We start from the raw sequence: 17,411 nt of genomic DNA on the forward strand, positions 1-17,411 counted from the left end.
GATCTCTCCCAGGGCATCCCTACATCCTTATAACTCAGTAATATGCCTAGGCACAATACAGCAAGCTTTGGTTTGGTTTTGTTTGGGGTTTTTTTTGGCATTATGGTACCTCTTACAGAACATTTCATAAAGACGTGTCTTTAAAGGAATCCATTATTTGTTACACACACACATTTACACACATGCATGCCACTGAGTTGTGCAGAAAAAGCAAGTAATTGGAGAGTCCAGCAGTCTGCTGCTCGGTATTACAGCCACGTAGAGCTCAATCAACAGGTGTGGATACTATACCTGCCCGGGGGCTGAAAAGCATTCTGTGCAAACACAGACCCCAAGGAGGTTTTTACTCCTGATGAAAGCTAGGGAGGGAGATCTGCATGAGGTCTGGATCTTCACAGGGACTTACATCTCTTTCAGGGTGGCATCCCTCATATGCAACTCGGACAAGTTTCATCTTCTGCTAGGCAGCTTCAGACAGTGCTCAAAGGCATGAGCGAGCCCATAGACTTTCAGGAATGCAGTCATTATGACTGCAGCTGGCAAGATGACTCGTGCCCAAATCAGCTTTGCTTGTACCAAAAATCCCTGTTAAAGCCAACAATTTGAGGAAGGTCGTCCCTGTGCTTTCAGTAAGGGTTTGCAAAATCAGTTCTTAAAACAGCAAATAGAAGGGATAAGCCCACGCTGCCTCTGCATGTCTCGTAGGAGATTAGGCAGTTTGCCAGTTTTGCAGCCCTCAGTAAACTTGACAAAATTGTTTAGCTGGACAAATTGGGTGACTTATCTCTTACACAGATGCTGTTGCGGCCTTTCCTCAGTTTGCTTATTCAGTCTTTTCCTGTTTTTTACACCACTCTTATAATTTAACTTCGATAAGCACCCATGATTTCTCACTCTTACTCCTCCTCTTTTAACCTCACCTCTAAGTCTGAGGGAGCAGGAGTAAAAAACATGTGATCTTGCCAGGGTCATGCCGCACAGGGTGCCCTCCTAACCTTACGGAAATTGAAGAATTTGCCTGAAACTTACACAGTCTTTATTCATCTTTATTGAGCATTTACACCAAGTAGCCTTTTGAAGCCAATCAAAACAGTTCAAAGGTTGCATGCTGCCTATAATCATTTTATACTCGCCACAGAAGTGTGGAGGAAAAGATATAATGCAGAAGGTACCACAATGCCAGAAAAGCAGCAGGGATATTTTTTCAAAACTATGGGTTTGCTCTGTGTGAAAGCACTCATCTGACCTTGCTACTCAAATGACATTGACATTGGTAACAATTTTGACACTCGCTTCAAACAGTCTTTTCCCCTTCACATCCCAAAATTTTCACAAGAACAAAAGTATCATCCTGGAATAAAAAAGCAAATACGTACAGGGAAATCTGCATTAAATCCAGCCTGGTCCATGAAACGGCATGCTGTTTTCATGTGGGAATGTCCTGGGCATGGGCATGGCTAGAGGATCTACCACCACCCAGAATAAAAATTGGGGGAGTAACTGCAAAAAAAGTCAGGAAAAAAAAATCAACGTACTCATAGTAGTGACATACAAACAAATGTACACATTGCCCTAGGAACTGCTTCCATGCTTCTCTACTCAGGACTTGTCAGCTCAGAGAAGCTGACCTGCAGTGGGGGTGGCTTCTTCCTCAACAACTCTCTGTGGATACTGGGATAACATATTTTTGGCAAATAACTGGTGCTTTTTTTGTTAGAGATAAAAGGACCCTGGCCAGTTATCTTCTGTACCTGCAGGTTTGGAGTACCCAGATAGCTCTTTCCTGTGCAGTTGGCTCCACCAGAGTTTGACTCCAAGACTCAAGAGAGGACTTCACATTCAGCCAACCACTGGATGCCCAGATAACTATAAATTAAGATCCTCAAAAGGCTCCCTGTGCCATCCGTCGTGATGCTGTAAGCACAGCTGGGACCATTCTTATCTACTGGAGTTGTTCTCATCACCGTCTTATTAACTATGAAGGAACAACACAAGAAATGTGACAACAGAAAAGACTTAAAAATAAAAACAACTACAGGCAGTGGCAGAAACTTCAGGTAGTTACAGCCAGAAGCTTAGCACTCATCTGAGTTATTTGGTACCCCTCTACCAATTGCAGCTCTGCCCAGGATTAATGTATCTCAAAGCTGAGAACAATAGGGAGCACTATAAAAGGACCCGCAATGAGAAAAACGTGACTAAATGTCAAACTCAAAATATATGGCATGAACAAAATAAGTGGCAAGTGGGGATCTCATACCAGTTTTATAGCTACTTGTTGAGGAAGAAATATACCACCACTTCAGAAAAGAAGCAATAAAAACAACAGCTCAGATCACTTACATTAACAGAGAGAGTGGTGCTTTCACCTGCAACTAAGCTCTTCCTTCCTCATTCAGGTAATGGAAACAGGTCTCATGGTAAGAGTATACTCATGCCTACTCTAGGCCCCTGTATATCGTTCCAGTGGTGGAAAGAAGCTGCAACTGACTACTAGTAATTTACTTTTTTTTATATTTATAGGTACACAGATGTCTTGAGATCTTCCCATGGTAGCATCAATTTCAGAGAGGGGACTACCAAAATCAGAGGGGTTATTGAGCTGTGTGCCACTATGTGGCAATGTTACAAGATGTCCTGCCTTCTCTACTATTAAAAGGGAGCTAAGATACAAAGTGGTACAGTGCATGTTTTCCTTACTGACTCTCTGAGCATCATCTGACAGCATCAGAATTTCTCTGGCTTTATATTGCCAGAAGAAACAAAATGGTACTTTTCTTTAGGGAGAAAGAACTGTATCAGCCTCTTCTCTGAGGCAGTGAAGTAGCACATAGCCATTACTGGTGAAAATCAAATTGACTTCAAAGCGGTTGTTTGGATTCAACTTCAGGCCTGCCCGCAGGAGGATATCGGCAGGCATTAGCCTGGCGTGGCCAGGGTACTGTTAAGTCACATCAGACAAGCACTAAAGTGATGTGAAATTTTTAAAACATAATACATTACTTAGCATTCCTAATACAGTTTCAGATATCTGAATGTACCTGCAAATTTCTTCTGGCTGGAAAATGACTGTGGAGGACACAAAGCAAGGAATTTCCAGAAAACTTTTATTCCCCCCCTTGAAACAGCAATTCAAGTGAAAAACGTAGCATACTGAAATGTTTGAAACTGCTTAGATAAAATGGGGCATATAAATAGAAACAGAAGTTTATTCCTATTTCATTCTTCCTAAACTATTATTCCTGAATGGCTTATTTTTCCTAATTCTCATTTTTCAATAACAGTTCTGAAAATTAAAAAAAAAAACAAAAAACATTTTTCCAGGCAGACCCAAATTAAATCCCTCACCCCCTCTAAGGCTAAAGAAGTAGGCCTGGGAACCCTGCATCTCAGCTAGTGACTTGGGTGCTTTGAAAAATGTAAGCAGCTAAAAAAGGGACAGATGAACATTATATTAAGCAATGTGGCTATCGTGCTCTGGCAAGCCCAAGAAGCTTCTCCCTCAGAGGAAAGCAAGCAGAGAAACATGGACATGAATTGGAGAGCAGCGATAACCTACTTCCAAATGAGCCAAGTTGCTCACAGGGAGCAAGCCTTGCAGAAGGTCGCTGTGAAACACACAGAATAATCATTTTGCAGCCCAGAAAGCAAACAAAACAACTCTACTTGAAAGAAATTACAATAAACCAAGCAAGCAGAAACAGCAGCAAAATAAATACAAGTGGTGATTGTAATCGCATTTCCCTACTGTATTTTCCATTGCTGAAGGCTTTTCCCCAGCTTTAACTATGACGCTCAGCCACCGATAAAGGATGAATAGTTTCTGTGGTCACCACTCCCCAGCAATCAATGCCACCAGCATTGCTGTACTCATGGTTACCCAAAATGACAACCAACTCAGAGGAGGTCCCTCCACTTGCCAGGGTACGCCTGGTCTTATTTCAGTCAAATATTTAACACAGGACAAGAGCAGATTGGACATTCTGACCACAGCAACTATCATGAGAAAAGGAAAGGGTCGAGTCATGGGAGGGGGAGTAGAAGGCATCCAGTCCTTCATTTGAAGATGAAAAAAACTCAAGAATTTGTTAAAAAGTTTATTCTTCTAGCCCCCTTCCAAGAGAGACCCTGCTTAAAAGCAGTGTGCAACTGACACACAGCAGTTTCCAATACCTTATTAGACTAAACCAATTGTGCTCTTTCCACATGCATATTTATGCAAATAAAGCAGAAAAACTAATGACACAACTTTCCAAATCTCATATGTATACACTTTGGCAGACTTTACGTGCTTTTTCATGTCACTTTCTGAAAATATCCCAGCCTCTTACAGAGCAGCACTTACCATTTAAATGTCTTCTTTAAAAAAAAAAAGCCTGGTTTTAAGCATTTTAGTGTATCAGAGGTAGTGTAGAGAACTTATTAACAGGAATATTTCAGCCAAGAATAACAATAAGCACAAATTGCAAACAAGGCAAATTCATAATTTCTTGTTATAAATAATCAAGCTGAAAAGATAGTTTCAAGAGCTAGAGCCATTTGAGTCAAGATTAGTACACTGCCTGTGGAGTTCACCTACTCTGTATAGTTCCAGCTTCTGTGACCACTTGTTATGACTTGCTCCACAATGAACTCCAGATCAAGAATTGTTTTCATCAGTAGTTCCAAATGTAGTGCTGCACGACCGCTAGCAACAGCAGAAGTTTGCAATCTGGTCATAAATTATCCACAAAAGGAAATAACAAAATACTGAATTATTTCCCCTTATTAATCAATTTCTTGTGTAATTTTCACAGCTGTTTCAATAATAGGTTTAATTACAATTTTCTGAAACTCCTGTTTCTTTAAACTAGTGTCATCTGCACCCAAAAGCCAGAAAAAGATCTGCTCCTATAATGAAGCTTCAAATAAATGACAATTTAGGGCTGTCTGTTAAGTCACGGAAGAGTAGCTGTTTCTCAGAAAAATAATTCCCACATGAAAAACAGCAATTACCTAACTGCACAGCAGAGAAGTTATGTGCTTACCAGTTTTCTTCCAAACTTGACAAAAAGAATGCAAATAAAGCTTACGCCTCTGGAGTTGTACACATCTCGAGTGAGCTCATGCTCATAACCTGAAAGCAAATTCCTGTGGTTTTAGGAGGAAAAAAAAAATTATAATTTTTCTCTGCACAGTGTGAAATCTATCATATTCAAAGCCTGTTCTCCCAGCCAATAATTCCTTATTGCTTGTTGAGGAGACACTGAACACCTATGTTAGTATGATCCATTCCTTCAAAAAAAAAAAAATGAGGAGAAAGGTCAGGAGGAACCTGGGTAGATAAGAGGAGACACCAAGAAATAAAAATGTGATTATGAGACTAGATGAAAAAGGAAGAAGAAAGACGGAAACAGGACATTACAATTAAGTCTCAAATATAGTATTAGAACACCTTTACATGTAGCAGCTGGTATAGTCAAGTCTTGGTCTATAGACCACTGCTCTGCCACTCAGCTTTCCAACTAGGAACCAATTTTGCAACCACATATCAATTTAGAGAAAGCAGTTTGAGAGAGAGACTAGCTTTGCAGGTGATGAGGAAGATGAGAGCAGTAGGAGGGTATGATGAGGTGCTCATATGGTGGAGGTAAGGACATACCAGACAGAGGAATATTAGCACAGCTGCTCAAGACCTTGGTAAGACCTCACTTTGAAGATTGTGTACAGCTCTGGTGATCTCCCCTCAAGAAAAGATGAATTTAAACCAGAAAGCATGCAGTTCAGACCTGCTGTAGGGTAGTGACCAGTTCTTTTATACAGCATGATGAAAAGCGTTTCCTTCTACACAGATTTTGTGCATACCATATGAAGAAAAAACCAGCAGTGCATGCCTGCAGCCCGGAAAGACAACAATATCCTGGGCTGCATCAGAAGTGTGACCTGCAGGTCAAGAAGAGTGATTCTGCCCCTCTGTTCTGCTCTCATGAGACCTCACTTGGGATACTGCACGCAGTTCTGGAGTCCTCAGCACAGGAAGGACATAGATCTGTTACAGTGAGTCCAGACAAGGGCCACTGAGATGGCCAGAGGACTGGAGCACCTCCTCTGTAAGGACAGGCTGAGACAGTTGGGGTGTTTCATCCTGGAGAAGAGAAGGCTCCAGGGAGACCTTATAGCAGCCTTCCAGTACTTAGAGGGGGCCTACAAGAAAGCTGAGGGAGTGCAGGGATTGGACAGGAGGGAATGGTTTTAAGCTGGAAGAGGGGAGAATTAGATCAGCTATTAGGAAGAAAATATTTCCTGTCAAGGTGGTGAGACACTGGCACAGGTTGCCCAGGGACACTGTGTATGACCTATCCCTGGAGGTGTTCCAGGCCGGGTTGCATGAGAATTTGGGCAACCTGATCCAGTGGAAAGTGTCCCTTCCCATGGTAGGGAAGTTAGACCTGGAGGTTCTTTAAGGTGCCTTCCAACCCAAACCATTCTATGATTCTATGAATCAGAAAGGAAGCATTCCATATTTCTTCATAACCAGCTGTGAAGATAGATCTCAAAGAAAAGGAAAGAAGGTTAACATTCGAAGGAGAAGAGCTCTTTTAAGTTAAAGAAGAGCCTGGCAGTAGGTCAAGGTAAACTGCTCATGAAGAAGTTACCACAGGATTTCTAACCACTCCTGGAGTGAAGGTGTCAACCTGTCCTTCTTTGCGGGGCAGTAGATAGCAGGAAACAACACTGCACTCAGACAGGGCTGAATGAGCAAGGGAAAGAGGATAGGAGTCCCATAAGCAGGAAACACATTCAAGTCTCCATGCATAGCCCTTTTTTGGCAGGCAGCCTGCACCTCACTGCCAGGATGAGCAGGGAGGGCATGTCCTCTCTGATGTACAAGGTGCCTGTGGAAGAGGGCATCATCTAAGATACTGGAGACTGATCACGGAGCAGAGATAAAACTCTGAGCATCCTGGTGCCCTGATGAGAGCATCAAAGTCTCAGACCTAGGGTTAGCATGGGTCTTCGCTGCCCAGGACTAAACCCAACTACCAGAACTGAGACAGGGTAGGACATTCCTCAGACTCTTGCAGACACGCACCGAACGCCCATCTCTCCTCTGCCCCGTTTTCTTTTAGGATAAAGGCGTTGCATCATATTCACAAATTTAGAAAGTATCCACGGCTCGCTGAACAGGAATCTCGGGTACCACATGTTGTAAAACGATGCGGTTTGAGGCAGCATCGCCTGAGAAAGGCACCGAGCGCAATCAGCGCTGCCTTTTCCCCGGGAGCACGGGGGCGACTACACAGTTCCCTCCCGGCCAAGAGGAGAGGGGACCCCCGAAGCACCCGGGGACTCTTCTCGGTGCCCCAAAACTGTTCCCGCACCCGGTCAGCGGCTGCCGTCGGGGCCGTCCCGGGAGGCGGCGGCTGCACGGAGGGAGCAGTGTGTCGCCCCCAAACCCTCCTTCCTCCCCGGGGCGGCCCGCGGGGGCGGCGGCGACTACAAGTCCCGTCTGCCCGGGGAGGAGCCGGCGCGGGGCTGCCGTCCCTCCCGGTGGGAGAGCAGCGCAGCCCAGCGACCGCACGCAGCCCCGCGGCAACTTTTCTCTCCTCCGGAGCCGGGCACGGGGTGGGAGGGGGGGGGGGGGGAAGCGCTCGAGAGGAGCCGGACAAGGGGGCGGGGGGCGCTGGAAAAGCCGGGCAGGGGGCTGCGGAGGAGCCCCGGGACGGCTCTGAGGGGCTGCTGCGCTGCGGGGCTGCCCCGCCGAGGAGCCCCCGCGGGGGAGCGGCGCGGTGGGTGCGGGAAGGGGCGCGGGGCAGGGCTGCGGGGGGCGGCGCGGGGGCCTCGCCCCGGGGCGTGGGCGCGGCGTCCCCATGGGCGGGGGCGGCTGATGCCGCTGCCGGGCGGGCGCGGGGCGGCGGCGGCGGCGGGCGGCGGGCGGGTCCCGGCCATGCGGCGGCCGGGGGTGCGCGGGGCGCTGGCCCGGGCGTGCCTGCTGCTGCTGCCGCCCTGCGCCCTGCTGCTGGCGGCGCTGCCCCCCGCCGCGTCCCACCCGCAGCCCTGCCGGATCCTGCGGCGCATCGGGCACACCGTCAGGGTCGGGGCCACCCACCTGCAGCCCCGCGCCCGGCCGGGGGAGGCGGCGGGCGGCGGCCCCGAGGGGGAGCGGAGCGCCGCGCCTTCGCCGCGGGACGCGCTGCTGCTGGCCGTGGCGAACCTCAACGGCGTGCCCGGGCTGCTGCCCTACAACCTGTCCCTGGAGGTGGTGATGGCGATCGAAGCGGGGCTGGGCGACCTGCCCCTCTTCCCCTTCTCTTCCCCGAGCGCCTCCTGGAGCAACGACCCCGTCTCCTTCCTGCAGAGCCTCTGCCACACCGTGGTGGTGCAGGGGGTCTCCGCCATCCTCGCCTTCCCGCAGAGCCGCGGGGAGATGCTGGAGCTGGACTTGGTCTCGGCGGCGCTGCGGATCCCCGTGGTCAGCATCGTGCTGGGCGAGTTCCCTCGGCGGAGCCCGGTAAGGCGCCCCCAGCCCGGGGAGCGCAGCGCGGACACCCCGCGCCCGCCGAGACCCCGCGGGGAGCGGCGGGGAGGGAGACGGGGAGGGAGGGACACCGCCCGAGCCCTGCCTGGCGTCGGTGCTGCCGGTCCTGCCCCTCGCTCTCGTCCCGGGGTGCGGGGAAGCGAGCGTCCCCTCCGCGGAAAGGCAGAGCTCGGTGGCAAAAACTCGGCTGCCAGCTCGAAGTCGCACGGCGCGTTAACTTGTGGAGTTGAGAGTCCTGGGTCTGCGCTGCTGAGATGCTGCTCTTCCCGAGGTCCTTAGTTTGGCTCTTTGGAGAAGGACACGGTTCCCAGTCCAAAAGAAGGTTGTTAGGAAAAAAAAAAAAAAAAAAAAAAGGAAAAATATTAAATAGAGCATTATGGGTGTTTGTTTATTAGTGGTCTGAGCGCTGTGCTCTGTTAGTGTGTGGGCACTGTAGGTTGTTTACCATATGACACTTCACGGGGATGTTGTTCGCTATAACTTGACTTTGCACTGAGCTATCAAAACATTAGGATTTTCTTGTAGTTGGTGCATCACTGCTTGATCAGGTTTCTGCTAAGTCTAATTGCATTACCAGAGTAGTAGAAACTAGTCTGACTGTGTCTGTGTTTGATGGTGTACCTAAAATAGTTGAAACCGAATTGATTGTGTTTGACTCTTAAGTAAAAGTAGTACCTTCCAAGGGGAGCTAAACTCTGTTGTACAGAGATGGCAACTTTGTGTTACACACTTGAGAAAAAGGTGATAGTTCACGATTTCGCAAACGCTGGTTTGATGCCAATAATCATCTTCAGGCAAAAGAGTTGGAAGGAATACTCCATTCTGTGTAGCCCATGCCGGGGAAGTCACGAGTAAGATGGCAGAAGCTGCCGTTTAAGTAGCCAGGAGAAATAGTGGTTTTACATAAAAAGAGATAGCCCAACTTTGCTGTGAAAAAATGTAGAAAAGAAAAAGAGATTAATAACTGGACTTGCTTTGCAAAAGCGAATATAAAACCCTGCCTGGATCACTGTTGGACTTCTGTATTTTTTGCTTTCCTTTATGACAGGAAAGGTAGGATAAGAAAGTCGGTGCTAGCCAGCTCCTAGTCTGTAGCTGAAGGTGTGACTGGTATGTGCTGTTCTGAACTCAGCTCATTTCTCTACCTCTGCAAACACCATGTAACTCAGGTTTCTATAGATTTATGCAGAAACTCAAGGGTAATCACTACCACTGAATGCTACTCTTGATGCATGTTTGGTGACAGTAGCATCCGTGTTTGTTCAGTTACGTCTTCCAGCCTTGCAGCTACGCTTGCAGTTGTGCTGGAGCCAATAGCCAAAACTCTGTGAAGACCAGAACCTGAATCAAACATCTCCTTGGTCTGTCTGTTTAAATTAGGATTATTTTCCCTTTCATCTTTAGAGATGGGTGTAAGTTCATCCAAAGCTGGCTGGGGGCGCAAGATGCGTTAAACATGTAGCACAGAGTTAGACTCATTGCTCTTTTCCAGAGACTTCACTGCTCCTGCTTAACTTTCAAATTGTTCTCAGTGGGGAGCCAAAGGGACCAATCTGTCTAAATTAGGACTTTGTCCTTAATGAGACATTGAAGTGTCATTGTCTTCAGTGACAACGAAACCAATGCCTGACATTGAACATGTGCTGAATAGAGTCCATTCTTTTGAGTAGAGCAAAAATAATCAGTCTTCAAGGCTCTCTGTATTTAAAAAAAATCTCAACCTCAATCAAAGGCAGGCAGGTAGTACAAGTATATCAGTGTCTCAGAGTTGGCTTGGAGGGCTTGACGTCTTTCTGAACATTCTTTTTTTGTACATTTGCATAATAAATACCATTTTAAGGCTAACTGTGGGAGCAGTGCTCCGACAGCCTCATCTCATGTACTTCCCAGAGTTACAGGACTTCCAACAGCATGTTGGACTGGGAGGATCGCAGAAGTGTTGGCCTCAGCAGCCTCTGGTATCTTGCTGCCTGCTGCAGGAAGGGATTTTGTGTCGCTCAGTCCCATGTGGCAGCACTGGCATGAAACAAACATACCATGGACCTCCCACCTTAATAGCCCCAGAACCACAGACTGGTTGACAGTTTTAGAGGAGGCAAGTGTTAATGACTTCTTTGTAGGCAAGACAGATTTCACTAATACGCCCAGCACACAATTTTTCTTAGAAAAAAAGTCAGGAAGACTTGAGATCTAACCCTGCTTCAGAAGTGCGAAGCGTTGGCCTCCCTGGAGTCACCCTTCCCGCTGATAGCTTGGCAGAACAATCCCCCCTCCCTCCAAAACATCACCTCAGCACACACTAGGGGGCTGCCTGCGGTTAGCTTTCTTCCATACAGAAACAGAAGCAGACCTAAAACAGGCTTGTCCTTGAACAGCGTTTCCCATTGTCTGCCATAATAAGGAGTACAGCAAACATGGTAACGAGCCTGAAGTTCACTAGATGCTGTTTCAAGCTGCTTCTCCTCAGCATTCAGAATTTTTATTAGAGTGGTTTTAAGGTAGTGATGTCTAATAAGGTCTCATTTTCCATATTACACCAGAAAAGGAATGTATACATACAGGGTTTGTACTACTGCTAAATGTAACGTTATTACTTGATACAGAAGTTTATAATACGCAGATATTAATTGTAACTGAAAAGTACATTCATCTTTGAGCACATCTTCCCTAAAATGTCAAAAAGCAACACTTAAAATGAAAAGGAAGGTAAGGATCCAGAACTGAATGTGTGTCAATAATGTTGCCTCCATGACATCTGATGATGCACCTCAAACATAAGACTGGGAGGAGATCCACAGTGTCGCAGCTGGGCAGGTAGTGTCAGCTGTATACCTATTCAAAAGTTTTGTGGTTGCTCAAGCATCTTTAAAAGTCTGTTTCTCATTAAATTCTACTTTTTTGAAGTTAAAAAACCCAGCATGCAGTTTTACCAATGACAATTAACAGTCGCAAGACAACAACCATCACAGAGGGCAGTACAGCATTCGTTCTCTCACAATCAAAAGCTTTTGCTGAAGGTTCAGGATTATGTGTGGCAAAAGCTACACAAAGTAAAATGTGACATACTTTTTTTTCATTTTCGTTCATATATGTGATTTAATGACTAACATACACTGACAGCAAATCCAGACGGCTGTTGTGACCTGAAAAAAGCTGTTTACTTCTCTGAGTTTACTGTCACTCCAGTAAATTTTTACACTCTTGGTAAGCAAAAGTAACAATTTTACACTTATTCAGCAAGCAAAAAACCTACTGGATTTCTTTACTACTAACATAAATGCAAATTCCACTGAAGCTTTGACAGATTATTATTTTGGAAACAGCAGCTCACAAGCACTCATGCCATTGAGGAAAGGTTTGTTATGTTATATAAGTTTGTATGAAGAAACACACTTTATTTTTCCTTTCCAAGAATGCTGACGTCATTAATAACTTTCCCAGGGATGGAACAGGGAACAGATCCAGGGAACGTGAACATCAATAAATACAGTGATATCACTTCTAATATATTTCAGAGCTGGCAGTTTTGGAAGAATATCCCACAATTTTATAGATGATATTATCAGGAACACAACAAAGATCTCTGAACTTCACAACTTAGGGGACATTTTCAGTGGATTTCAGATAAATCAGTAGCTCTGATATCTTCTAACATGGAATGTTCAGAGCAATGAAACAGAATAAAGTAAATCTGAGTCATCAATCCCTGCATAGCCAGTCCGTGCTTTATCTGGTTTCCTTAGGAGCTGCAACTGCAGCACTGTTGATTACTCCTATGACTTCAGAGATGGTCAGAAAAATTAATAAATGAAGCCAGAATTTCAGGTTAAACAGTGAATTTCCTGGAAAAGGAGCAAGTTCAGCCTCAGAACAGATGCTGTAGAAAGAAACTGAACATTTCATTTTTGTTTATTTGTTTTTAAAGGAATTAAGATTTCTTTTGATAACATCTTTATAGTTTATAGGTATCAAACTACACTGGGTGGGGAATTGCACATCTAACACTGTTGAAAATAGCCAGGAATATTACTGTGTCTGTGTTATCCCCAGAAGTCTTACTAACCTGCAAGACACTGCCTGTGCGGAGCACCAAAGAGGGCAGGCAGAAATTACAGCAAGAGAACGGAGATGTAGGAAAGCTTCTGTCCAAATAAATGCTCAAAGACACTTTCTCCCCCTCCTTCAAGGCAAAATTCCATTATTGCAGAGAAATATTTTTTTATCAGAAGAAAAAATTAATCTCATTTCCATGAGAAACGGCAAAACACATGCTTGCCTGCAGGCTTTGATAGTTCAAACTTTCATTGCTAATCTGACTTAGTCCAAATGCTGGAGTTTGTATTATTTACTGTGTAGATGAGGAATATTTACTTAGTCTTTCACTGTCATCACCAACGCTTCTCACCTCACACTGCATAAATAGTATGGCGCGTACATTTTGTGCCCTCCTAGAGGGTTTATGAGAGGTGCCTTTGGGGAAAAAGGAATGGGAAAGGACACGCAAACAAGTGTTCAGCTGCTTCTCTTTCAGGCCGAAGTCACTGCACCATTTTGCTCAGAGTAAGCTTTTGAAACTTGTATAGTTTAAGCGCGAGTCCTATTGCATTGCAAGCTGTTGTAAGGATGCTTTGTGCTACTAAATTTTACATGGTAACCTGGCATCCTGTAGAGTCCTTAATTCTTTTAACAGTTTTCAGAGTCATAACTGACGTTTGCTGGCAGCATTGTGGTCCTAGCATCATGGGAGAGGTCTCCTTATCGTAACAGTTCTCAGTTAAAAAGTAATTATGCAATATTAGCTAACTGATCCAATCTCCTGCCTCTCAACACACTTTTTCCCAGTACCATGCATTCTTAGGTTGTTACTTGGAGAACAGTTGTACTTGTGCTGTGTTGTACATTGTCAGCTATGAGAGCTAGAGCTGATAAATAACGTATGTTGAAGGGAGATGAGTCCTTGTTTATTTTCTTGTCTATGGTCAAAAAGCCATCAAGTTTTATGAAAGTGATGTTGGCATAATATTTGGGACTTGTATTGGCACCTTCTGTGTTTTGTCGTTTTTTACCTTGTTTAATGCTCAGGATCAGTTTTCCCTGTGTGTTGCACCCTTGATAATACAAGAAGTTATCCTTGTTTCCTACACTGTTAGAATGATAATAAAAACTACTTATAACAGCAGTAAAGGCATCCAGTCTTATAAAACAGAGGACTGCAGCCTGAGTACCCGTAAGGACTTTTTTAAGGATAGTCCCTCTGTCAACGAGCTTTGCATAGTCAGAAGCATAGGACAATGAAAAGCGGGAAAAAAAACCTGTCTTTTTATTCTAGTTACAGTGTTTATGGAGCATTCAGTTTATCATGACTGCAAGAGATCCTTTCTCAGAATGCAGGAAGGTGTTGAGAGTGTTTTGACAACTCATTAAGACAAAAGGAGCCAGAAATCTGCTGGGATTAACTTTTCCAAGTAGCGCCTTTCACTGCTATCTTCAACCCTTCTCTTTTGCAAGAAAGCCCCTCAGGAACCCATTGAATTTGCTATCCCACCATTGTGCTTTTGAAATTAAGGGATTTTGCAGTTTAGAATGTTTCAGCGTTGTAATGGCAAATGTATACTACACTTTGAAGTAGGAGATTTATTATTTTCCCAGGTGTTGTGTTGCTCCTGAAGGAGCAAATTTTTGGGGTGAAAAAGTGATTTCAAGCATATTAGTTCAGGATTTGAAGTTAATTTTTATACTAGGAAGTTACTTAGTATTCCTTGCCATCGAAGTCTCAGTGAACTCTTTTAAGGACAAGCTTCTTTCTTCAGCTCCCCTAAGTTTTTATAGCATAAAGGTGTTCTTACATTATTGTGTTTGTAATTTCTAATGTAAGTTCTAAGGCTTGGTTTTGACAACCACCATTCACAGCCTTATTCACTATCTGTAATTTTCTGTATGCTGTTTTTTTCCTTTTCTTGGCAGTTATGTTTTAAGAAAGTGCTGGGCATGCTGCAGTTTGAGTGTCTGCTTATTCCAAGTTAGAGGGATATACATACTTCATATTGATCTAAGACATTGAAAACCTGACTGTGCGGCATTATTTGAAATACATACACCAGAGCAATCTATCTCCAATATAGCAAGGGTTTATTACCCAGATTTAATGTGCACTGAGTCCGTAATTATTTAGGGTATCTGACTCTACGAATCCTTTGGTAAAATTATGCCAATGATCACTTTGTTCTTGAAGTGCATCCAGTTCTGTCAAGTTTCATCAAATCACTTAGTCAGCTATATAAATTGTGTTGTATGTTCATTTATATCAATTCCACTGGAAAAGGGTAGTGAAGAGTTAAGATTTGGAAAGGGTGTGGAGGGAAAGTGATTCTTGTGGTTAAATACCTCCAACAGACTTTTCCTACATAAGTGGAAAACAAATGTCTATATTGAGTTGATATGAAAATTCAAAAGCAAAGACACCTGCCTTGCAGTTTGATGTGTAGTTCTTTATTAATCTTCTTCCTTGCTGTACTCATGATATCGTACTAGATTGTGGAGAAAATACCTGAACTGGCTAGTAGCAAGGTTTTTTCATTCTTCATCCTGTGCTGCTTCTCTGATGGAGAAACAACTGAGTTAATATCAAATTCAATACCATACATTATGTTTTCTTCTGTGTTTTTTTGCTAATCTGGGTTCACAAAACAGTGTCTTCCGCATTGCATAACCTAGAAGAGATCTTTAGTAGTACACTGCATAAAGTCATGTTAATAATGAGTAATTAAACTATGACAGGGTTAAATTGTTAGTTATTATTTTATGGAATGATGTGCATTGCTAGAAGAAACACCAAGGGCTACTTACCTGTATTCACTAAGTAAAAATTAAAATTTGGCCAAAAAAGACGAAGTCAAAGACAATTTGTTAGTAAATACTAATCAAACAGATTATTAACAATGAAAACATTCTCTAGAAATGTCATTTGGGGTGTTCAGTATAACTTTCCCTAGGAATTTGTCCACAAAAGTCAGAGAAAGCACCATGGCTTTCCACTAAAATACATGGCAGACTTACATAAGCAGAGCTGTGGAAATTAGAAAACAGCCAAAGATCTTGTCATGCGCTATGTTTATTCAGTTCAATGCTCACAATTAAATTCAAAGACTACTTAGAAATGTCCTCATCTAGGATGTATTTCATTATGTATTTATTATTTAAGCCCACAAAATATTGAAAACTCAAAGCATTAGAACTTCAGGCCATGTTGGATTTTGTTACAGTTCCTGGTCATCAAATAAAATGTGTGCTGTTCTTTTCCTCTGTGGATTTCTATGTAATTCTTTAAAATGAAAGAAATCCAGGCATAGCATGGATAGAATTTGTCTATGTTTTGTAATTAACAGAAAATTGGGAAAAGTGCAGTTTCTTTTTAAATTCTGGATTTGTCTTTCAAAGAAGAACCGTGCTATAAATGCATGTTTCTGTAGATCTTACTGAAGAGCTTTTCAGTTCAGTTGAACAAGAGAGAGTATACTGAATCCCGTGGAAATACCAGCAGCTATGCATTACAGAGTTTATTCTGAATAGCTAAAAGGAGCCAGAGGAAAAAAAAAGCAGAGACAGAAATGTCAGCAACACAGGGAGAAAGAAAGAGAAAATAAACTGAATTGACGAAGAAAGGAAGAGGTACCCTTCTCTGTTTCCTACTTTTTGTGATTCCAGAAGCATAAAAAGAAGGGAACTGAATTTTACATTAAAGCACTGTTCAGACAGCTGGCATCACCAAGCTCAGAGCGAAAGAGTTGCCTCAGTCAGGGTTGAATTAGCTGGCTGATCCCTAGCTAAGAATAGTTAGTTACTTGCACTCTGTAATCCTTTCTCCAAAAATGGTGCATACCTCCCCGGGAACTGCTAAGCCAACTTCTAGGAAGCAGTAAAACAAAATGGGATGAGATCAAAGGTATAGAGAGGTTTACTGCTGCTGCTGCTGGGAGGGCTTCTTGCAAAGGGTCGGAGGCCTCAGCGTGGGTGGATGTAATTCATGGAAGCCTTTTATCCCCATTAGTGCTGAGGTTTACAGGAAGAGAGATGGACCTGGGCATCTCAATGCACAGTCCCACCTGATGCTCTGGCACGTGGGGTCAGACATCTTCTCATCCACATTTCAGAGTGCCTGGGGACAGACCGAGGTTTCTTGGATGCACGCAGCATCATACCGAGTAGGTACCTAAAAGGGATTTCCTAAGAAATGGAAGCACATTCAGGCACAGTGGCTTCGGTATTGCAGCTTTGGACTTCAGCAACTCTTCCTTACTTCTAGTCTGATCCTGAAGGTCTGCCTGTTTTCACAAACACCCTATAAATCAGCCAAATTGGTTCCCACCACCATGGGGAGGGGACGTGCAGATGGTGGAAGTAACAGCAGAACTGGGAGGAAGATTTAAGTTTGCGTAGGCAGCAATGATAGATGATTCATTTATTAAGGGACTCACACTCAGGCAAAGCTGTTTGTGCAAGGGACTCCTTGTCAGTGTGACTAAGAAGTTCACAATCTGGCCTCGAGTGCTTCACAGCTGTCACATCAAGCTGCCAGTGTTAGTCTTGGTAATTATGGACAACTACATGAAGAACTGAGATGGGACGTGACAGCACAGCGTACCGCAAACCACAACAAGCCACAGGAATTGTTATGTGCCACCTTTGCAGGGCATTGCAACCAGATGTTTTTGTGCTGCTGGCCTTGGGACTTGGTTTTGACTGTAGACAGCATTTCAAAATATATCTGCATTCAAGCTTGGATGTTTAGCACCCATCCTGAGCTTACTACATCCTTTTCCCACAGCACAATACAATCCAGCCATTCACGAGCATCTTGCATCCTCATGGCATATACACTGTTGGTATAAGCAGA

General features: G+C 44.1%; 1 protein-coding gene across 1 annotated transcript in view; it reads left to right on the plus strand.

The window, feature by feature from the left end:
- Positions 1-6,988: 6,988 nt before the first annotated feature.
- Positions 6,989-17,411, plus strand: part of GRIN3A (glutamate ionotropic receptor NMDA type subunit 3A) — a 73,819-nt gene continuing 63,396 nt past the window's right edge. Inside the window, exons 1-2 of the mRNA XM_054054803.1 lie at positions 6,989-7,038; positions 7,228-8,491. Of these exons, the coding sequence (XP_053910778.1) occupies positions 6,989-7,038; positions 7,228-8,491 (1,314 nt within the window). The remainder of the gene's footprint in view (positions 7,039-7,227; positions 8,492-17,411) is intronic.

Source organism: Cuculus canorus, chromosome Z (genome assembly GCF_017976375.1).
Source record: "Cuculus canorus isolate bCucCan1 chromosome Z, bCucCan1.pri, whole genome shotgun sequence".
Classification (NCBI taxonomy): Eukaryota; Metazoa; Chordata; class Aves; order Cuculiformes; family Cuculidae; genus Cuculus; species Cuculus canorus.